This window comes from Terrapene carolina, unplaced genomic scaffold, assembly GCF_002925995.2.
Source record: "Terrapene carolina triunguis isolate 2854851 unplaced genomic scaffold, T_m_triunguis-2.0 Scaffold62, whole genome shotgun sequence".
Classification (NCBI taxonomy): domain Eukaryota; kingdom Metazoa; phylum Chordata; order Testudines; family Emydidae; genus Terrapene; species Terrapene triunguis.
Genome location: NW_020664413.1, coordinates 15238219 through 15262688, shown reverse-complemented (window position 1 = coordinate 15262688; position 24470 = coordinate 15238219). Strand labels below are relative to the sequence as shown.

Below are 24470 nucleotides of genomic sequence, written 5' to 3'. Positions count from 1 at the left end.
AGCCGGAGCATCGACTCTTGCTTTCTGATTACAAGTTGACGCCACCTCTCCTCTTCAGCCCGCGTTTCAGCACGCAACTTCTCCTCTTCAGCCCGCGATTCAGCACGCCACCTCTCCTCTCGCTCATATTGGGCTTTTTTAAAATCAGTCATTGACTGCCTCCACGCATTCAGCTGTGCTCTGTCAGCGTGGGAGGCAGTCTGAAGTTCAGTAAACATTTCGTCACGCGTCCTTCGCTTCCTTCTTCGAATATTCACTAGCCTCTGCGAAGGAGTAAGATTTGCAGCTGGTGGAGAAGGGAGAGGTTGTTAAAAAAGATACATTTTAGAGAACAATGGGTAGACTCTTTCACGTTAGATTTTGCTGTTCACAACATCACACAGCACATGTGCTTTCGTTACAAGGTCGCATTATTCCTCTTATATTGAGAGTCTCCTGGTTTGGTGTGAGAGATCACTCACGCAGTGCCAGGACACAGATTTCAGCTTGCAGGCAGCCATGGTAAGACATATAGTCTTTGGGCTTTTTTAACCTTCTTAACATGTGGGGATGGTTTCAAACAGTTCTGCCCTCATTTCCCATACCAAGCACCCGTGCCATTTAAAATGGGTTTGCAATGTAAAAGGAGGGGCTGCGATTTCAGGTTTAACATGCAGCACAAACCCAACTAACTCCCCTCCCCCACACACCCAATTCTCTGGGATGGTCACTTCAACCCTCCCCCCCACCGCGTGGTTAACAGCGGGGTATATTTCTGTTCAGCAGAGCAGGAAGGGGCACCCCTGAATGTCCCCTTAATAAAATTGCCCCATTTTAACCAGGTGACCGTGAATGATATCACTCTCCTGAGGATAACAAAGAGAGATAAGGAATGGATGTTGTCTGCATGCCAGCAAACACCGGGACCATACGCTGCCATGCTTTGTTATGCAATGATTCCAGACTACGTGCTACTGGCCTGGCGTGGTAAAGTGTCCTACCATGGCGGACGGGATAAGGCAGCCCTCCCCAGAAACCTTTTGCAAAGGCTTTGGGAGTACATGAAGGAGAGCTTTCTGGAGATGTCCCTGGAGGATTTCCGCTCCATCCCCATACACGTTAACAGACTTTTCCAGTAGCTGTACTGGCCGCGATTGCCAGGGCAAATTAATCATTAATCATTAAACACGCTTGTTTTTAAACCATGTGTAATTTTTGCAAAGGTACACTCACCAGAGGTCCCCTGTGTGCCCTCAGGGTCTTGGGTGAGTTCGGGGGTTACTGGTTCCAGGTCCAGGGTGACAAACATATCCTGGCTGTTGGGGTAACTGGTTTCTCCGCTTCCTTGCTGCTGTGAGCTATCTATGTTCTCTCCATCCTCATCTTCCTCGTCCGCCGAACCCGCTTCCCCATTTCCAGAGAGGGACTCATAGAACACGCTTGGGCTAGTGGTGGCTGCACCCCCTAGAATGGCATGCAGCTCCGCGTAGTAGCGGCATGTTTGCGGCTCTGCCCCGGACCTTCCGTTTGCGTCTCTGACTTTGTGGTAGGCTTGCCTTAGCTCCTTAATTTTCACGCGGCACTGCTGTGCATCCCTGTTATGGCCTCTGTCCTTCATGGCCTTGGAGATCTTTTGTAATGTTTTGCCATTTCTTTTACTGCTTCGGAGTTCGGCGAGCACTGATTCATCTCCCCAGATGGCGATCAGATCCCGTACCTCCCGCTCGGTCCAGGCTGGAGCTCTTCTGCGATCCTGGGACTGGGACTGGGACTCCATCACGGTTACCTGTGCTGATGGGCTCTGCATGGTCACCTGTGCTCTCCACGCTGAGCAAACAGGAAATGAAATTCAAACGTTCGCGGGGCTTTTCCTGTCTACCTGGCCAGTGCATCTGAGATGAGAGTGCTGTCCAGAGCGGTCACAATGAAGCACTGTGGGATAGCTCCCGGAGGCCAGTAATGTCGAATTCCGTCCACACTAACCCAATTCCGACCCCCTAAGGCCGATTTTATCGCTAATCCCCTTGTCGAGGTGGTGTTAGGAAACCGGTTTAAAGGGCCCTTTAAGTCGACAGAAAGGGCTTCGTAGTGTAAACGTGGCCAGGCTTAAGTCGATTTAACGCGGCTAAAGTCGACCTAAACTCGTAGTGTAGACCAGGCCTTACTCTCCAATTCAGTCTCTTGACATTCCAACTGCATCTCTGTAAGGCCCCTATTTAGAACTGCTCCTCCCACAGATCCTTCTTATCCAGCTAGAGAAGCATGAGTTCTCAGGTCATTTCTCATCAGCTGCCTGCATCAGTGAACCTAGTTGGTTTCCTGCTCACATTGCCCTGAAACCAAAAATATACTGAGCAGGTTCCCAAGAATAGCTCCTGCTCCGCCCATTTTCCCAACTGAGCCCTTTAAGTCACTGGAGGCTGCTTTTCCATAGCTTGTAGGTCTTTAAGTGCCTTCAGCAGTTCAGCAAATTCCCAGAACCAAGTATGGATCATTTTGGAGGTAGGCTACTGGGAGATACGCTTTTCTTTCTAGTGTTATTCCATCCACATACCTAATGGTGCTATCCAGGTCTCACTGTCATAATTAGTAAAATGTGCATGAAATTATCCCACTATCCTCTTTTCCCACCAAGCAAATGATTAATTAACATTACAACACTCACCATTTTTATAAAATGCTGCAGCTGGGTAGTTTGTTATGTTGATATTAAGTAAGTTGTAACTGTCTGGTTTCATGTTTTTCCATTCTGAGAATATGAAAATAGACATGATGGAAACAAGCTCGATTAATGTGGTTTATGCATTAAGTCTGACACATGTCATCCTGTAATATACCCATTAAGCCTGACATATTTGAGTAAATACATTTACTTTAGAGAGTCCTGAAAAACTGTGGGCAGATTAGGTGAGGGCAATAATGAATTACCAAGATAAAATGAAATCACATAACAAAACAAATGACAGTGAACAAATTGATCTGTTGTAGGATGTCCATTTAGTAAAGAAAGGTGATTGAAATTAAAATGTGGTTAGGAATAGGTACAGTCATTCAGAAGTTGTTCAAATTTGGGGAAGATTCTGGGACCCCTCTGATAAGGTGTGTGTTGGAGTCTAAAGAAATCCTTTCTTGTCATGAAACCTCCATGCCTGAGAAAGTAACTTATCAATGTCAGTCTTAATTTTTTTCGTCAGTCCATCGATAGAAGTTGAGAAGAATCATTTAGCAATCATCTTATCACAGATAGTGGTTGGTTGATTCATTTTACACATGATCAGATAAAGGAATGATATTTGCTTTATCTTCCCCTTCAGCACCCAATAAAGCGATAGAATACCTAAAAGTCTCTACAGATGAAAGCATTAGGTTACTGGCTGTAACAACACTGGTAGCATTGAATCAATTTCCAATCTGTTTCTGATATGTTTGGAATCTGTACTCTAAAGATGTTATGTTTGATGTGAGAAATGGTAAGGGGTCACATGTTCCATGAGTCACTTATATGTGAACAGTGGTACCTGTAGTCATGTACTTATTTGCACGCCCAGAATGAAACCTGTTTTCAAAAGCCCTATGGGCACACACAGATTGACAATTAAGCCTTACAAGAACCCAACCATTGTGAGTGCGTACACAGATTTTAATATGAGTGCTGGCTGAATTGAGACTTTGTAATGGGGCTACAGCTTATCAGCCACATTTACAGCCTACTCAGCCTCTGTACCTCGGCAGCTTGAATATTAATAAATGTTAAAAATAAACTATTTACCTCTTGCAACATCAAAGCCTACCAGGCCTATATAGGTTCTAGATGATGTGGCAGGGTGCCTCATGCTCTCACAGTCATTTGGCATAATACGAAAGGAGAGCCCCTGAAGACTCATGCACAGATTTGCAGACAGGACAGAACTAATTACAGGAAGAAGCCATTCAGACTAGTACCTTCACCTGCTACTATCCTACAAAAGCACCCACTGCTCCTGCCAGTTCCTTTGCATTGTAGCTCTGTGTAGCTCACGAGAGGGCACTTTTCAAAATCTCTGCACCACTCAGTCTACAGGCACAGGACTGTTTGGCCATGCAGACAGGTGGGGAGCTGTCATGTTCCATATGCTAATGATAACATATGCGAATTATGTGCCCAGCAGCAGTACAAAATATGCCACGTAAAAGGAATGGGTGTGCAGACAATTGGTAGATTCCAGTGATCTCTCTGTAGTTCTTTTCCTGCCTGTCAGATCCATCCCAGAACAGGTTTAATATTATCTCAGTGCCTGTTGCTCTTCATGCCCTCACCCCATTCTCCCCTCCCCCCCAAAGTGTCTTATATTCTGACCCAGGCAGCATCCCTTGTATTTCCCCTTTCTTCCTGTCTCCAAAATCTCCTTTATCTCTCTCTCTCTGTCATGCATGTGACCAGTGTATGTGGGTTCACTTCCTCTTTTGAATGGGAGTGGCTGACCCCAAAGGACAAAGAAGGGCAGAATGGAGACCTTCTTTACCTGCACCTCTTGGTTTGCACATTGGAAAGCCTCACCTACCCTGCATGAACTGATTATGCTGTAAAGTGGTCTTGCCCAGCTCCACATACAAGGGATCTCTGCCTATCCTTGACTCCCCTGCCCATGTGAGTGTTCCCATCCTTGGGATCCGCATGCACTTTGTAGAGCCTTTAGAAATCGTGTGTGCAGATACTGTGTGTTGCCTAGTCCCTTGACTATTGTTTAGTTATTGAGTGTCTTCTGAAAAGTATTTATGAAGTGATAGTATGAAGTAGTCTGCAATAATGGAATGCAATTTTATGTGTATATTTGAAGATGGTAGAGAATCTTTTATTGTGAATAAGAAACTAGCATGCATTTGTATCTCCTAATTTATGTCAACTTACCTTCTTCACAGTCTGGCAAAGACAAATAATTTATTCCTACTTCAAACAGATAATACACATAGCAGTTGATAATTGCCAAGTCTCCTGCAGCAATGCTATCGTATACTGTTTAGCTCTCCTTTCTGTGGAGAATATTAATATCTTGGATCAACATTTCCTTGTTAGTCACAATGATTTGCTGTTCATTTTATTTTTTGTCATTACATTTATCCACCTGGAAGTACTAAATTATGTAATTGGAATTATAGAAAACCTGATGCTTCCTACAGTTATAGACAGGTAATATTCTGATTAGTATTCTGGATACTTAAAATCTACTATTCTTCAGGATTTAAAATACCATTTAAACTGTGGCTCAGAGCCACAGTTCAGAAGTCACTGGAGCTATATTGATTTACTCCAGTTTAAGATCTTGCCCAATTTATCCTAGTTTATGTCATGTATATACAGAATACACCTAATTATCCCAATTATTTGGGGTAGTATAAGCCATTATTCTCCATATAAATATGATTTCCTTATATTTTAGACTTTTATATTTTACAGATTACTGCTTTTGGTTAGTACATATTTTGGTTACAACCATTTGTGGACACATCTTCATCTCTCTGTGTGGAGCTTTGGTCATGCATTTCCCATTAACACTACTTCACATGTCTGTAGTAGAGCTGAGGAAATATTACAAAACATTTTCTATGAATGTTCGGGTTTTTTCCAATTCACTTCACTTGTGCACACACTGATTTTCTGTTCTGTTTGCACAAATGGTGGAATGGGTTTTAGGAGCATGAATTTTCATGAAAAACAAATTTTAACCTTGAATGCGGAAATATGCTTGAAGTGCAAAAAATGAATTTCATATTTTTATTTTAATATGTAATTCAAAATTCACATTCTTACCAGTTAGTTACATAACTCATTCAAGCCTGTCCAAAGCCTATTGAAATCAATAGCGGTCTTTTCATTGACTTTAAGCAGCATAGCACAATTTCAACTGTTCATAATGTAATCTCCACAAGCATGAAATATTCACTGAATAAATTCATGCGTCACTTTGAATATTGAATATATCTGAGAATTTCACAACTGAGGGCCATTCATAAACAGAAAAAAAAATCAAATTTATTTTATTTTGTCTATCTCCAGCCTCTAGCAGGCAGAGAGGTACAGTATGCTGATCCCAACTGCTCATGCTAATGATGTTTTTGAAACACCACCTAGCATTTATATTACAGACATTTGTTATGGGGAAAACACTTTCTGAAAGAAATCAGTATTCATTGTTCTGACTTTAGATCATGACCATTTGTCACCAACTGCTGCTTCCTGTTTACACACAGTTAGCTTTCAGATACAGTGATTAGAATATCATCTGCTCTGGAGGAGCTGAACTTGTGTGCTGAAATAAGAAAGATGATAGTTCAACTGAAAGTCACTCAGAAAAGTCTGTTAACAAGTTTTCACTACATTAATTGGGAAATAAAGCCATTTAGTTGCACGTGTGTGTATATATATAACTAGTTATTACCATTACGATTAAGTAAAATCACCCTCTGGGCATAACTAATACATTATTTAAAGCCTCATTTAATATTTATACAGCTTTTATTTTAGCATTGTTTTGTGCTATTAAAAAAAAGGGTGACGTTTCTAAAATAAATATAGTACATTCTCTTTTGCATTTGCAATATGCAGAGCTTCTTGTGCACATCTTTTATAAATGACTTCACAGTGCCTGAGACAACATTTACGGACTCAGAGCTCTGTCACTGCTCTTGTCTATTAACTAGCAGAAAAGCGAAGGAGGCACCCCTAATGTGAATGAGACCACGCACCAGTTACACGAGGTTCCTGTAAGAGCATGTAATCAGTGGCCCCTAACCTTTTCAGTCAAGTTTCCTGGTTTATCCTAGACTAAGACTTCAGCAATACCGGTCAGTGAACTCTGGCTTCCAGCCTCAGTGGTACTAGGGTTGAGACTGAGGTTTGGTCTGCTCACAACTGAATGTGAGTAAAAACAGAAAACATATGCTAGGATTCAGTTCATAGCCTATATGTCTGTGGTGCTCCATTTGTCTATGTAGATACTTGTATGGCCCCATCACTATTGTATCTAAGTGCTAAACATGAATGGCTTTATTCTGACAACTCTCTTGGGAAGTAGGGGAGTATTGTTAGCCTCATTTTTAAGATGGAGAAGTGAGGCACAAAGGGCAAGATTTTTTTTAAGGCGTTTAGATGCCTAACTCCCATTGAAACCAATGGCACAGAAATCAATGAGAGTTCGGGGCCTAAATAGCTTTAAAAATCTGAGCCAGAGAAATTAAGTCCCAGATTTTAAAGGTATTGAGGCATTGCTCCACTCACCGTTGCACGCCTAAGTCATTTTCAAAAGTGACTTAGGCTCCTAAGTCTCAGGCTCTTTATAGGACAGATTTCAAAGGTATTTAGGCACCTAAATATACAGTTAGGTGCCTAGTGGATTTTCAAAAGCACCTAGTGCCCATGTTGCATTGATTTCAATGGAAGTTAGATGCCCAGGTTCCTGTGTGCATCTTTAAGTGACTAAATACCTTAAAAGTTCTGGCCTAAGTGACTAGCTCGAGGTCACACAAAAAGCCTGTGGCTGAGCCCCAATCTCCTGAGTCCCAGTTCAATACCTACAAACACTGACTATCCTTTCTCAGACTGTGGTACTACATGTCTGAACTATGGAAGCATCAGGAATAGCCACATTTCTGTAGCAATAATTTATCATTTCTTCTGCTTAACTTGGATTCATCCTGTACATTTGATTTGAGGATTTCACCTTCTCTTCATCTATTAATCATCAATTGGGAGTGCTTAAGCACACTTGCAAATCATTGATGCTGATTGGCAGGTGAGAATGTACAACCAAAGTTATGTATAGTCAAAAAGGAGGAGTCTGATCCCTTCCAAAAAAAAACCCCATTTCTCACCTGGCCCTGTTCACATCTGGTAAGTGCAGTTCAATTTTGTTAAAAATTCACAATGACTCTTACACACAGAGCTAGAATTTTTACCTTACATCAATTAAAGGTCCCACCATTCCTGTTAAGGCATATCACACTTGTTATCCTAACATCTAATTTTCTTGGATAAAATCTAAAGCTTTTCCCAGTAAATAATTATAGCAAATTGGAGGAACAACTGATGTTTTGGGAAAGATAAGGAACAAGTGAAAGTGTCCATAAATAATTTTGTTCTTACAACTTTTGTTCTTAAAAATAATTGGCATTGCCCAAAAAAGCCCTAGGTAAATCACAAATGAGAATACATGGGATGAAATCCAAGCAAAACTTCTGTTGATTTGAATAGGGACAAGGATTTCACCCATGATCCCTGCCCCCAAAAGCTTACAATCTGTCTTGTCATAATGCAAGAACAGGGATAACAAAATGGGAGAGGGAAGATGGACAGGAATAACAGAATATGATAAAAGTCAGCATACAACATGGTAGAGCAGATTATTATTACTACTTACTATCAATATTACAAATAAATGTGTCTGACTCATTCTTGTAGGCAGAAGTGTGTCTCTGGAGAGGTGGGTGAATGAAGAGACGGTAGTGATCTGGTATTTCCAGTCAGACAGTTCCATGGATAGGGGTGTCATGGAAAAGAGCATGCAAATATTTGTGGGACAATCAGGGTATTGAAGTTGGATGGTATGCAGAAAGACAGGAGAAGGGGTGAGACAATAAGAGACATGGTTGGATAAGTGCGGAAGGACAAATAAGGTCCACAACACAGTTTTATAGAAAAATTTTAATTAGAAATGGGCCTGAACTGCAACCTAGATTTGAGCAACCCTGAGTTTGGGCAAAGCTCATATTTACATTAATCAGTTTGAAGATATAGGGCCTGATTCTTTTCTCATGTTCCCCAGTATTAATTAGGAATAACTCCATTGCAATTAATAGGATTACATCAGTGTAAAACTACTGTAAGTGAGAAGAGAATAATGTTCATATAAATTTTTACCTCTAATTCACCTCCGATTTTTACCTACAGTAGGCTTAGCTTCTTCAGGTGTGCATATTGGTTATACTTCTAATCCAGACAGTAAACAACTGATGCATTCATCTTTGACTAATTATATCAAATGGTAGTATAAACCCAAAAGGAATAATCTGCTTTAAAACTGACATCAATTTGGCAGAAGTATGTACATTTTTTTGTAGTTACGTTAGCACTGCAGATGAAGAGAAGGATGTGCAAATAAAGAGATCTGTTCTGCCATCTGTAGTTTAAATTCTTCTTGCCAATGCCACATGTAGTTTAAAGATGTTTATTAACTGGTAAAACAGTTTTGCAGAGATCTATTTACACTGGAGATATTATTATGAAAGAAGAAAGAGTGATAATTAATAATCTGGCATGTTTCAAAATACCAAAAAAATTAGCTGTGCTCCATATCTGGCTCAAAAACCACATCATATCATCTGCTGCATATGCCAGTGTAACTTTTAGAGACAGGATGAGTTTCTAATTCAAAGAAAGAGCACTTGTCAGAATATTTTGGGGGGCTTCATTTTAGTGGTTCGAATATGTCTCCTTCATTTTCAGTGCAGTCATTCATCCTATGCAGACAACCCATACAAGAATTATGTGTCACTTTAAACACTATTTTGAAGGCTAAGTGGTGAGCAGGATGGTCAAGAATTTTCCATAAACTGTTTTTCAGTGGAAATTTAGGTTTTTGACCAAATGAATAGATTGTGAGAAGTGTCTGCTTTCTGTGAAAAATTTCAGGTTTCTTGTCAAAACATTTCAGCCAAAAACCAAAGGATTTCCACCAAACACTTTTGGGTTTTTGGCCAAAAATTAAAAAATGCCTGTACGATTTTTCCCCCACTAGTTCTAATGATATGTGCCCTCTGCTCAAGGGTAAATGTAACCTTTTTTACATAAAGTGGGCCATTAATAGGAAAGAAATTAAGACCCTGTGGGCTATGGTAGTTGTAGTTACACTACCCAGGAAGCCATGTTTTATGAGAGCTACCTATATACTGTTTGAACACAGATGCTCTATGTCCCTAAAAACATTTTGTTATTTTTTAAGTTTAGATAGCCAATGTGATAATCTACATGACTTGCCATTAAAATTGGTTCTGGTAGCCAATGTTGTATACACCTTTCCTAGTTCTACAGCAGTTATAACTGTGAAAGTATTTCAGTGCTTTGAAGTAGAAGTAATGTTGTTTGTTTACTTTAAGGTAACCAGCAAAAATGTTTGTGTTAACCTTGTGATGCTGTCTGAGTGAGAGCTGTTGTGATTAGCGAAGTTTCTAGAAATCCTGACACCTTTAGCCAAGGGAGGATTGACTTTTGACCATCCTCTGTCAATCGCAGCACAGGTCAATACAGGACAATGCTTTGATTAGGGCATGCTGAAATCTAAAACTAGAGAGATATAGAGAGGTATAACTCCTTGTCTGCACACATGTCCAGAAACATATATTTTGTTTATCCAACAAGCACACAGACATACACCTACCCTCAAGCACATAAATAGTCCCATTATTTTGATTGAGACTATTTATGTACTTAATTGCTTTGCTGATCAGGGGCTTATTCATTTTAGTTCAAATTTAAGGGACTCCAAGGATTATTTAATCATCATTTTATATGCATGCATGTAAATGCATTCCCAAACTTGGTAATACTTAGAATTTACACTGCTTTATATTTTAAAAACCCTACAAATATTTTTAATTAATTGGAATTAGACTCCTATTTAAGGAATAATTGAGATCTGTTCAGATTATTGGCTAACTACTGAATAAACCAAACACCTGGTAAGAATTTATGAGTGGAATGCGAGTCTTTGATCCAACATTTTCACAGATCAAATGTTTTGGAAAGCTCTCCAAGTATCCAGAAGAAGAGAATACATTGCAAATGCCTTTTTTTTTCTGAATAAGAATAGTTTTGTAAATTATTGGAGCAGTGCATCTAAGAAGCTGTACTGAAAGGCTATGTCATCACTTCCATTATAAAATCCTATTTTCAGAGATTCAGGCTCTCGCTAAAAATTTCTCCAGGTTGAACCTTGGTTTGTGGAAGCTCAACCCGAGAGTGCTTCTTTGTACCTAAGGTGAAAGTTTTGTAGGCCCTGATTTTGCCTCATGACTCACCTTGAATAGTACTTTATTTTGCAGGCAGCCTCCTTGAAATCAGTACTTGCAGAGTAAGGTACTATTCAGTATGGATAAGGGTGACAAAGCCAAGCCTTGTGAAGAGGCTTCTCCATGTACATGCTTTATTTTTTTTTTCATTTAGCAGTCCTTATTTGAACTAAACTCCCCTATTTACATCACTGTGGAATTTTAACCTGAGAAAGGACAGAAGCATCAGGCCCTCGGGGTTTCTTGTTGTGCTGTTCACCTTATCTTCTTTTTTTCAAATAACTATTTCCCAAATTGCATATAACATGAAACCGGAAACAAGAGGTGTCTTATGTAAGAACGCTTCTTTTATGTAACGTGACTGTTTTAAAACAACCCAGGAATTTGGCCAGTGATGAGTTCTGTGAATGTGTTGCTGGTATTTTAAAGAAAAAAAATCTAATTGTTTTAATGTATTGTACACCAGGCCTCATTTCTATACCAGGATGAGGCGTCCTAACAAGATGAAATATTTGTCCGTGGTTGCCAACCTACCCTGACTAATCCTTACTTAGGGAGATGCATGGATTCTACCGTCTGATTTTTAAGTAAGCAGTGTAAGGGCATACCATAGGAACACAGGACTTGTCAGACTGGCTCCAACCCGACATCTGTCTACTTCAGTAACTTGTCTCTGGCAGTGGCCAGCACCAGATGCTTCAGAGGAAGGTGAAAGACTCCATAGAAGGCAGATATGGGATAATTTGCCCCCATGAAGGTCTCATTTTAATAGCTAGCGATTAGTGTAAATCCTGAAGCATGTTTTATATCCCTTCCAAATTTCTTCTATTAACATTAGAATTCTGGATATTCTTGTTTATCCATATAGTCACCCAGTCTCTCTTTAAATCTTGCTAAGTTTTCAGAGACCTATTTCAGACTATAAAATATGCAGTTGCTTTTTGTCTGGAGAGGTCTCAATGCTGTCACCACAGGACACTAAATTCCAAGGTTTGCCAGACTACAGTACCATGGTGTCTACCTTACCAGACTAGGGGAATCCAGATCAGAATGGATGATCATCTTATGTATGAAAATGTGGAAGTTAGGGCACATCTTCACTGTGGCAGCGTTTTAATGTGGCTTGTGTAGTCGCAGACAGTTCTCCCAGCGCTCTAAAAAAACCACCTCCACAAGGGGAATAGATCCTAGCGCTGGTGCACTGTCTACACTGGCACTTTACAGCGCTGAAACTTGCAGCACTCAGGGGGGTGTTTTTTCACACCCCTGAGTGAGAAAGTTGCAGCGCTGTAAAGTGCCAGTGTAGACAAGCCCTTAGACTGAAATTTCTACACATGCATAACTGTTCAGTCAATTCTTAGATCAGAGAGCATAATGGCCAATGCCTTCTGTAGAAGTAACAGCTTGTGGGAGGAAGCTTCGCTAAACCCAGAGGTATTCCTCAAGTTGTGCCATCCATAGGGAAATATGGAGATAGCATTGTTTGCTGCCTGTCACAAGGATTCAGGAGGTCCCTATGGAGTGAAGAGGTTTGTGATCCCCTGGAAATGTCCCAAAGTCCTGAGCCTATTTCTGCTTTCAGTTTGGAAGAATGCATCCCCCCCACAGGAGTTATAGGGACTTTGTTTTGTAGGCAGAATCAACTCCAGGCAGAGGAAAAATTCTTTCTGTATTTCAGAGACTGATTCTGGACTGTTTAGTCAGTAGTATGGCAGATGGTAAGTCTGTGACCACTATAACAAAGTAATGCCTGTGGAATAGTGCCTCTCTTCCCTGAGGCAAAAAATACAAACAAACAACTCCTCCCCCCCCCCCCCCCCCGAGGAATTTGGCATACTTGCCAGGGAAGACTCCCTAACCATAGCAATTAAGTTCAAATATGACTCCTTTGGGGACATTAATGTTCTGCTGAGTCATTTTATAACCTCAAGTTTGATTATGCAGCCTTATGCATACTGATCAGCACTTAGTAATGCAAGTATTCCAACTGAAACCCCAGGACAGGGGTAAGAGAACCTAAAGGAGTCCTATTCAGGCTTAAGCAGTTTGGCTTGGGAGCCATCCCTGATGAGTGTTCCACATACCTTGATTTGGCAGTTGCCTCATGGAACTTAAAACCCAACACACAGGAATCCTTAATACTCATTCACTTAATAATGCAAATCGTTCTCCGGGACAAAACCCACACATCGATGAACAATAGTTTATTTGTATTCATAAAATAAGCTTTAGGTATAAAGGAGTAATACACATTGAAAAGTTAACGCACTACACAGAAAGTTGTGATGTCCTTTGTGTTTAGATCTAGGGCCACATTTTAGCTTGTTGGGTTCACATCTGTTTGGAAAATCTGGCCACCAGTGTCACGGTGGGAGCTGCTGAATACTGAGCCCTTTTGAAAACCAAGCTCCTGTGGTGGGTGCTCTACACTAAAAACCTGGCACTGAGCTCTTTCAAAAATCTGTTTTACAACATGGCATCTTTTCCTTTTACAGAGCTGGTTAGCCAGGTACAGCATTCTACAGAAGATCTTGTTTTTGGTTAAAAGTATTTGTTTTTATTAAGTGAGACTTACTTTGTGCTCCCAGGTCGCTCTCTCATCTAATCAATTGTTTTAGGAACAGCTGGGGACTTCCACTTTTCAAGAATCATTTTTTGGCAATCAGCACAGTCCTTACTAGTCATTTCTCTTGATTATGAGCTCCATCTTTCATGGACGTTAGGTTTCTTAGGATTTGTAAAGATGAGTCATGAGAAAGAGAGATTCTCTGGCACGAGATGTGTTCTTTCTTGAAGCTGTTCCAAAAAGAGTTGATAGTCTTTCACTTCCAATTTGCCTGTATTGAAGGCCACTGCTACTTTCTTGCATGATCAGCATCTGTTATTTGATTTGAGTCCAGTACCAGACATCGGTGTGCTGTAATTAGGAAGGACTGACTGTTGTTTCTAATATAGAATATTTTTAAAACAATTTGATGGAAAAGACGTTACAAGATGTGTGCTTGTTCTTACAAGCTCTCCTTTTGCAGAATTCCCAATGAAATTGGAATGCAGGATAAGGCCCTATATTAACACTGCAGCCATAAAAGGCATGCTGTTAAGATATTTAGGGTCCAAAATATGGTCTTCTCTTTATCCCACCCAGTTTATCCCATGTCTTTGCTGAAGCCCTGGAATTATTTCCATTATTATCTGATCTATACCTCTCCAAACTAAGATTCCCACATCAGTCTCCATCCTTCCAGCTAAATAGAAATTAATGGAAATCTCTTCTTCACTCCTGTTTTTCTTTCAGTTGGTAGGGGGTTGTCAGTAAATGATGTCTGCTTATTATCCATGGTGTCTCTAACCCCTGCTAGTCCATGTAGCATGTGACCAGGACTGACCCATTGAATGTAACCTACCATAACACTGTTACAATCTGATAGGAACAGTCCACAGAATTCTAAGTAGCTATGTTATTGCGGCTTAAAAAAAAAAAAAAAACTAGAGAGATTAAAACTAAAAAGGAGGAAGGACAGTTCAATAGTTAAGGCACTGCCTGCCTTGCCACAGGTTTCCTATTTGATCTTGGGCAAGTCACTAAGGCCTGGTCTGCACTAGGAAACGAGGTCAGTATAACTACGTCGCAGAGGGGTGTGAAAGATCAACACCCCTGAACAATGAAGTTAAAACAACCTAACCCCAGTGTTGACAGTGTTCGGTTGACAGAATAATTCTTCTTTCAACCTAGCTACCTCCTCTCAGGTAGGTGGAGCACCTACACCAATGGGAGAACCCCTTCAGTCTGCATAGATAGCATCTTCACTGAAGCACTTCAGAGGTGCAGTTGCTCCGCTGCAGCATTTTAAGTGTAGACAAGTCCTAAGTCTCTCTCTGTGCCTCAGATCCCCGTCTGTAAAGTGAGGATAACGATACTTCCCTTCTTCACAGTGGTGTTATGTGGATAAATGCATTAAAGACTGTGAGGCACTCATATACTACAGTAATTAGGGGCCATATAAATACCTGAGATAGATAGATAGATAGATACAACTACTACTCCTCTGACAAGAAACTGAAAACATAAATAGCCACCTAACAAATTTTGGGATGGGGGGTAGATAAGTTCTTATACCAATATCAAGTTAAGATTAAAATATTAAGTGAAAACAGCCATTATTTCAGAAGCAGACAGGCAAAATGTGTAAGGGAGAATATTTTCAAACCTCTAAGAATATTAGAAATGCTGCAGAGGAAAAATAACAGAACATGACTTGACAGAGTACTGCTAACTATGATGGTGTTAAATAGCAAATAGGAATATGATCAAAAGATCAGAACATAGAAGCATAGAAAATAGAGATGGAAAAGATCTATTACAGACGTGAGCAAACAACGGACTGCGGGACTGTCCTGCCCGGCCTCTGAGTTCCCGATCTGGAAGCCTAGTCCCCGGCCTCTCCCTCGCTGTCCCCCCCTCCCACGCAGCCATGCCGCCGCGCGGGCCACGCTCTGGTCTGCCGTTCCCACTGGGCAGCGTGGGGAGCACAGCTGGCTCTGGCCAGGTGTCGCTGCTGCAAGCTCCTGGTGCTGGTAAGGGGGCGGGGAGCAGGGGGGTTGGGTAAGGGAGCGGGAGTCCTGGGGGTCAGTCAGGGAGGAGGGGGCAGTTGGCAGCTGCATCCCATCCACCACTTAGGGGAGCCACAATTGCATCCCTCTCTCTACTCCATGGCTGCTATGGTGGAGCCAAACACCACCCAGTTGAGAAGACCAAGGGAGAGGGATTTAGTGAGAGGCTTTGAGTCATGTCCCCCTGTCAGGAATTTACCAACTAAAACACTTGTTTCCCTGATCAGCAGTAACTGCTCCTCTGCAATTTGAATAGACAGTGCATAGGGCATGTGTGACTAGATGATATCAGCTGAGCCAAAGTGTAAGAAGGCAGGGATGTGAGCTTTCTTGCCATGTGCTATGGGAGGCCTGTTGGGGAACCCTCAGAGGCTGATATCTACAGGTAATCCTGTAGATCTTGGTCATCTGCAAGAATTGATGGTATGACTTCTGGCAGTGGCACATTAGCACCCCTTTCCTTCCTAGAGGAGGAATGAATTCCTATTGTACATGTTGCACACGGGAAGGAGAGCACTGCACTCTTAATTCTTTTACTTTTTCCTGTAAGCCTACCTCCAGCCCTTAATCATGTTAATGGTCTTCTCTGAATTCTCTCCAAATTGTTAAAGAAATTCATACCAACCATTAAGAGCAGTAATTAGTTTCTAGTACATGCCTTTTTAGCCATTGTCATAACAAGAGTTTAAGTCATGCCACTTAGAATGTCTTGCCTTTTATCTTTCTGTTGTGGTTTAATTGTATTTGAATGTGATGTTTTGTTGTGTTTAATTAAAAAGATGTTTCACGTGAAATACTAGAAGTTACAATTACAATTGACACTTGCTAAATGTGAAATGTTTTTCTTTCCTTAAAACCTTCCTTTCAAGATACCCTCTTTTCCCATAGCCCCTTTCACTGTCTTTAAATACTAGTGATTCCTTTAGCTCCACTCCCATCACACAATCTTCCTGTATCTTAGAGTCTTGCTGCCAGATGAGAACATTGGACAGTGGGATAGGAACTTTCCCTCTCCCAGACTCAGGAAACCGGTCAACTGGACGATATGTTTCTAAGCAAGAATCAACTTTAGAAACTGAAGTCTTCATGCCTCCTGAGCAAGCCCTTCCTTCAGCTCCTTCAATAAAAGCCAGAACTCTTGAGCGAGAAGTGCCTTCAACAGCTAAGAGCCCAGAATCTGTGGAAAACATGATTAGTCATTCAACATCTGATCCTACCATGACTGCCAAAGTTGTACGACCTTTTCAAAGTCGCCTTCCAAAACCAGTCTCCTCAGGTAAAATGCCAATTACACTGGAAATTAGATTATTTCTGCCCTAATGTCTGTTTCCATTAACAGAAGCCCTGTAATAGTGACGTTAGATAATGGGAATGCTAAGCCTGTAGCAGAAAAGATTCCTTATGTGAATATATAAGGTTATCAAATTGGTGACCTGAGTCCAATGGGAATTTGGTTGCTCATAATGCATATCTGTACCTCAAAGAAAATTGTGCAAAATGTTAAATCCCTTCCTCAAGAAACTATATTTGAGAGAAAAGTAGGGCCAGCCCTCAGAAATGCTGAACACTGGTGATTCCCATTGATTTGAATAAGAATTTCATGTGTTCAGCAACTTTCAGAATCAGGCTCTCAATTTGCTGTCAGTGGCCATATTGTGATATTAAATGTTAAAATGACACATTCATAAACACTTGCTTTCAAAACTGAACTTGGAATACAAAGTAATTTGGAATCAGTGCATAAATTCTATACCAATGAATATTTTGCCTCAATTATAAACATAAGTCTTTTGACATGTTACTGCACTGTACAATTGTATTTATAGACAGTAGTAAAAAACACTTATTTTGATGGATCAGCAGGATGTGCATTAAATATAACATATAAAACAATAGCTCCCAAAGAATGAAAGATGCATGCTAAGGCCCCAATCCAGCAAACACACACATGAGTATCTTTATATATACAAACTGAATTGAATATAGTCCCACTGAGTTCAATGGGACTGCCAATGTGTAAAGGTACATGTGTGTATGTGTGTTTGCAGGCTTGTGGCCTAAAAGTACAAGTACCAGTAAAAAAAATGGATGTTTATTACACCGCAGTATTTATCTTTATCATGGAGTAATTTCTGTACTTAAAATGGGAAATATTGCAAATAACAGAGTAAATTAAACTGCTTTGGGTGGTGTACACATTTTAATTCTTCCTACTTCAGTATTATGTATTCTTTGTATTATGGGAATGCGCAAAAGCCCCTATTAGGATTGGTGGTCTTTGCTGTTAAAAACTGTGCACTTAGACCACAAAGGGCAGATAGACATCTAATGTTTAGTTTCCTTGCTGCACAGTGGAATCCAGAGCCCCGAGTTAGACACCCAGGCTCCCTGCTCAGTGCAGGAGGAGAGTTAGGTGCCTAAGAGTGGGAGTCACTGAGCAGGGAGCTGTTTAAGCTAGTGCCCAGGAGAGGGGTGAGGCCTGAGCTCCATCTCTCAAACGGAGTCAGGCACCTCCCTCCACTTGGGATTCACAGCCATGAAACCTCTTCTGACACCTAGATCAGCTCAGCCCTTTCTCTCAAAAAAAAATGGGGGCAGCTATTCCACCCCTTATATAGCCCAATGGGAGGTGCAGCTTCAAATCCATCCTGCCTGATTTGGAAAAAGGACTTGATCCCAGGTCTCCCACTTCCTGTGTGAATATCCTAACCACTGGGCTACAAGGTATTCTGGATGTAGCTTTAAATCTCTCCTGTTGAAGCTGTTCCACTTTGTATGAAATATTTAAATATTCATTGGGCCAGAGAGAATGAAATGTGAGAGAGTGACTCTAGAGCCCAGTGGTCAGTGCACTCACCTGGGATGTGGAAGAGTCTGGTCCAAGCCCCTACTCCAATGACACATCCCAGGTAAGTGCTTTAGCCACTGGGCTACACTACCACCTCCTTCTGTGTTAGTAAGTATCCCCTGAGAATGCCCACTTGATCGGGCTCTCCAGGTGAGCTAGGTGGGGGAACATTTAGTTTGAGGATCCCACTGCGGTTTAGGTAGGAGCTAGGTGCTGGGAGTCAGGACTTAGGCAGCTTTGTGCATGCTCACCAGCAGAAGTGTAGGTGCCATGGGGACTTTCCAATGGAAATGTGGGCTTCTACAGGGTTAGGTAGCATTTGAGCAGGAGCATTGAGGATCTACATTTTGGGTTTCGGTGCCCAAAGTGACCATTAAATGTTTAAATCCCTTTGTGGATCTAGCCTTAGATTAACACATATAAACACACACTAAGAGACAGTCCCTGCCCCAAAGAGTTTACATTCTAAAAAGAAAACTATTAAAAAAACAGCAAAAAATCTACAGGCTGAAACTTTTTTGCTAACACTTTGTCAAGGTAGAGTATTTATTGCAACTAAAAAAATGACACTGATTTATTTAACTTGCATGACTCTGTGCCACATTGCCCTCATACAAGAAATCCCATGTAATGATCATGTAAGGCTAGACATCAGGTTTAAATTTAGGGTAAGGCCACCAAAGTATGTTTTGCTAAATTGCTGTTATTTAAATTGAACCTAAGACTAAATAGTCTTTCATCAGAATGTATATGAGAAGGTTTTTAATTAAACATATTGGAATGTAGTTGATTTAGCCATATTCCCATTGCAGTATATTAGAGTGCAAACACATATTGTGGTCTTTATTTCAAACTCCCCTGCAGGTTTTGAATCAAAGCTAAATAAAATATATTTTGATACATATTATTTTCGAAAGAAATGTATTGTTAATTAATGGCACAGCTAAGAGAGATTCAGAAGAGAAATCTTAGTTATAGATTATATGCTACATGCTTGAATAGTCACATGTGTGACCTCAATTCAGCAGTGTGCTATAGAGTAGACTCCATGATTAAACACTGTCATTATAACAAATTGAATAGAAACTGCAAGCATTGAATTGCTTCATAAGAAGTTGGTAGCAGTAAGATTGCACTGATTTTAATGCTAATATTCACTGCACCAACCTTGTAAGGTTTATATCTTAATTAAATTGTCGTGAAGAGATGCAAAAAAAGTAGAATACATCAGATTGTGAGGTCAACTCATTCTTTCCTGGAATATTTTCATCTGACACTTCTTCTTTACCCTTCTTCACCAAAAACACAACTATCATTTTATTCTACAAAGCACTGTTTATTTTCTTAGATTTTGGTTTTACATAATATACATGTCGTAAATAAAAAGAACTATTTGATCTAAAAAAATTCTGGAGTAAGGTATAATTTCCTATTTGTGTCTTTGTCAACAAACTGAGTTTGCTAAGTTTCTCTCCATCAGAATATAAAATAACAATACAGCTCTTCTAACGACTTCCTAAAAATCATTGTAACATTTTGTTTCTCATTTGCAAAGAGTTTATATTTTAAAAGTCAAAGACTGACTTTAAATTGTGTCTTCTCTTCTCTCCTCCTGATAACTGGGAAGTGCTTTGGGCAAGATTCTGCCACCCTTATGTTGAACAGCACCTTACTATACAAGTAGTTCCATTGAAGAATGGGATTATTTGACATGAATAGAAGTATCAGACTCTGACCCATAATTGAACACTGGATTACTCCTAAACACAATCAAATGCTGTTGTTAGTGTAATGATGATGAGATCCATAAATTGCCTAATCTCTGTCTGAATTCAGGAATAATTAACCCTCCAAAGCAAAGTGGACATGAACAAATTCTGGTGACTTCTGTTTCATTAGAGCATACTGAAAAAAATGTGGAAAACAAGAAGATTCTTCCAGACTGGAGCAGCAAGAAAGCCACTAAAAAAACAAAGGTATAAATTGAAAGAAAAATGCCAGTGGTGTAACTAGCATATATATTTAATCTAAAGACCATACTTAACTGTAAAGAGTCAAATTGCTAAATGTCCTAACTTTAATGAAAAGAATAATTAACAATCCAATACATAATTATTTGTGATTACTTGATAACATTCATTGACAAAAGGTACCTTATTATTTATTAATAATAATACAGTGCCCACAGGTATGCTTGGTACTTTGTCTCATGCTTTACAGACATTAATTACTTAAATATTATTATCTCCAGGTATTTTATAGATGAGGGAATTGAGTTGCTGTTACATGGTGGTCTTTCTTTACAAGAGATTTTGGATTTTCGTTGTTTTTTCCCTTTGGAGATACAGTTCTTTCCTGATTTTGGTTTTGCTGTTGGTGTGGTATGAGTGAGTGGATGTAATATCATTGTAGTGTAAATGGTAAAATAATCTTCTTTTGGTTTCTGTCATTTTGTTAATCCCTACAATGATCTGTCTCTCTTTCAATCCTTCCTTGTAAACGATGAAAAGGACAAATAGGCAAATGCATACACTTGTGTAAAAGCTACTGTTGATGGGTGCAGGGCTATGAATGATTAGAAGTGCCAAATGAGTCAAGCCCTGTTGGAAGAACAGGTGCAGCAGGTTAGCAAGTGGGAACCCTTGAGATATAGGATACAGGATGATTTAAAAAAAACCTCCTCAAGAAAGGGTATGGTTAAACTGATCCACAGCTAGCACGTAAACCTCACACTATTATGAACTAACATCTTTATGTTGGTTATGTTGTGATTTATGCTAATCTTTTTGTCTTATGCTGTTTTTTAACTGGTGCCCCTGTTCCTTTATAAAGCTGGCCCAGACTCTTGCTCTCCATGGTACACACAGATAAGTTAAGTGGTTAGCCTAATGTCACATTGGCAAGTCTGTGGCAGATCCTGATTAGAGTACTGCTGCCTCTCACTCCCATACTCCTGCTGCTCTTATCCAATAAGTAGCTGCCATTTTAAATCTCTGATGAATTGAGGAATGCATGGGAAAAACCAGCATCTCCAAAACTGCCATAAGAAGTGCTCATATTAAAAAAAAGTTTAAAAGTGGGTCCAGGTGATAATTGTACTTGTGGACCCTGCTATCTGGTTGATAATCAGAACACCAGGTACAAATACCACCCTATTCTGAATATCAGATGTAACTTCCTCCCCCGTCCTTTCTGCTGCCACTGAACTCCTAAATCTTCAGCACTTCCATGGAGTGGGGTATCAGGACCAGGGCTGCTCTTTACTAGGGATCTTCACTACCAGAGGAAGCAATGTATTTGTTGTGCCCCTCCCCGTGGAGTCCAGAGGAGAAGGAGCCAATTGTGGAGTTTATTGCTTTCCCTCTACTTTGCCAAAAGATAGGAAGGGGGGCATGACTTAAAATGGCTGAATTGCTCACAGGTGGTAAAGCCATGAGTGTTTTATGCTAGTTAGTCCAAACAAGTGTTGATAAAACCTTTACACAGCCCTACAGATCATTTGTTGTGTGAATGCCCTATATGCTATCTTAGAAATACTTGAGAGGTTTTAAAATTGTATATGATGGGTACTTTATAAATGCAAATAAATAAATAAATATTACCTGAGGAAAGTGTGCAACCTTAAAGCAGTTTTACAGAGGGAAAGAGGCTGGATTCTCCCACTCTTACTCATGTTAAGCTGTTACTCACTCAAGGAGTCCTGTTTAAACCAATGGGACTAAGTGAGGAGTATCTGAGGAGAATCTGACCCAGTATAAGCAGGACTAACTCTTGGGACATATCTGGACAATAATAGTGGCTATTTCCCATACTGTCAAACTTATGATTACATGCTGAATGATACTTGCCGTAGTTCAATTAGTAAATCCAATGTTTTCTTTGATGAATGCAAAATGTTTTATATCCTAATAAAATATCCTGCCATAGTATATGAGTCATTCTCATTGTGCTATTATTACTGGCGCAGGACAAGGCACTGCGAGTGTGCACTTATTCTGCTAGCAGCAGTAGTGACACTGAAACGGAACCAGAGTATGAAACAAATGACTTTGGAACTGCAGGGGAAAAGTTAGCAGATTTAACGAAGAACAAACGAGGTAACTGAAAATTTATACATGGCAATGTATAGTTCCGATCTCCATCCTGACAGCAGCTGATTGTGTCTTTCATTGTGTGGTTATTTTCACTTTTTAACTCTATCTTTCTTCAGATATAATTTTCCATTATGTATTTTTTATTATATATCCGCATCATTTTTTTCTGTTACACCATTCTTGCCACCATGGGCATAATTCTAAGGCTTTTATTCATAAATCCCTGTGGTGAACTAAAAAGGCTTTAGCTGCATTATTGCAGCAATAAAAAGGTCATTATAAAGATAACTTTTTTTTAATTACATAGTTTAGTAGTAGGTTAAAATAACTGGAATAAATTGCCTAGGGAGGTTGCCTAGGGAGGTTGTGGAATCTCCATCTCTGGAGATATTTAAGAGTAGGTTAGATAAATGTCTATCAGGGATGGTCTAGACAGTATTTGGTCCTGCCATGAGGGCAGGGGACAGGGCCGGCTCCAGGCACCAGCTAAAGAAGCAGGTGCTTGGGGCGGCCAATAGGAAGGGGCGGCACTTCGGGCGCTGTTGGGGCGGCATGTCCGGGGTCTTCGGCGGCAATTCGGCGGCGGGTCCCTCAGTCGCTCTGGGAGCGAAGGACCTACAGCCGAATTGCTGCAGAAGAGTGGAGCGGCGCGATCGCGCTGCCGCGGCTTTTTTTTTTTTTTTTTGCCGCTTGGGGCGGCAGAAAACCTGGAGCCGGCCCTGGCAGGGGACTGGACTCGATGACCTCTCGAGGTCTCTTCCAGTCCTAGAATCTATGAATCTATGAATAAACCCAATGAGCCATGGCCATAGCTTTCTAACTGTCTTGTGACAGTGGTACTGTTCACACGGCTATAGTTAAGGCTCTGTCAGCCTTCCCAGTGTATATTGCCACTTTTCTGAGGATCAAATTCAGTCACAAGAATCGACTCTGAATTTAAATCTAGCATGAAAGCTCAAGAGTGAATTCCTTGGGGTATTTTTTCTAAATTTTGAGGTAACTTGAGTGCTGGATTGGTGGCCCAGGAGATTGCTGTCTGCATTCGAACACCAGAATAGGTAATTCATGAGCAGCAGCAACAGTGGATGCCATCTTGCAATGTATGTTAGCCGTGTTATGGAGAAGACTCTCTGCAGTGGGAAAGTCCGGGCCCATTCCATCCTTGGCTTCCCTGCTACAAATGATTCAAGGGAGTGTATAGGGCCAGTACAAGAGCTGTGCACCAATGAACCCACTCAAGCCCTGAGGGCTTGTGCATTTCCTGAGAATTTAAGGGAGACTTCAGTGATGCATAGACTTTGTGCCGGCCTTTGCACAGGGGGTGAACTTGACCCAGCACATACAGTAGATGCTGCAGTGATAAGTGCATTAAAAATGCCACAGGCAGCTAGATATTGCAGATACCCAGGTGCCATTACTTTCTACCAGGAGCTGGACTGAGCGTTTGGCATTTGCAAGGATAATCCATTTGGGTGTTTTTCAGCAGCAAGAGTAAGGTTGCCAATTTTGATTGGATGTATTCCTGGAGGTTTCATCACATGACATAATCTTTAATTAAAGATTAATCTTTAATTCCTAGAGACTCCAGGACAATGCCGGAGAGTTGGCAACCCGAAGTGAGAGTGTAGGCGGTTGATTATTTTATTTATGGCATGCTCCTATTTTTTAATCTTTGATTATATACGAAATGTTGCAAGTGATTAAATCAAAGAGACACTCTTGATATTTTTCTAAAATGATATTGTAACATGAGAGAATCGTATTTTCTTAAATAGGTGTTGCCATATGTGCAATGATTTCTTTATCCATAACATGTGTTTTAAAGGATTTTATCAGGGCCGGCTCTGGCTTTTTCGCCGCCCCAGGCGAAAAAGCCTCCGGCCGCCCCCCCCCCCCCA

The 24470-nt window shown here is 40.6% G+C and overlaps 1 protein-coding gene across 1 annotated transcript in view; it reads left to right on the top strand.

Annotated features, from left to right (window-relative positions):
- Nucleotides 1–24470, top strand: part of NCKAP5 (NCK associated protein 5) — a 408903-nt gene that overhangs the window by 345018 nt on the left and 39415 nt on the right. The window contains exons 12-14 of the mRNA XM_026647423.1: nt 16592–16906; nt 20315–20454; nt 22446–22575. Of these exons, the coding sequence (XP_026503208.1) occupies nt 16592–16906; nt 20315–20454; nt 22446–22575 (585 nt within the window). The remainder of the gene's footprint in view (nt 1–16591; nt 16907–20314; nt 20455–22445; nt 22576–24470) is intronic.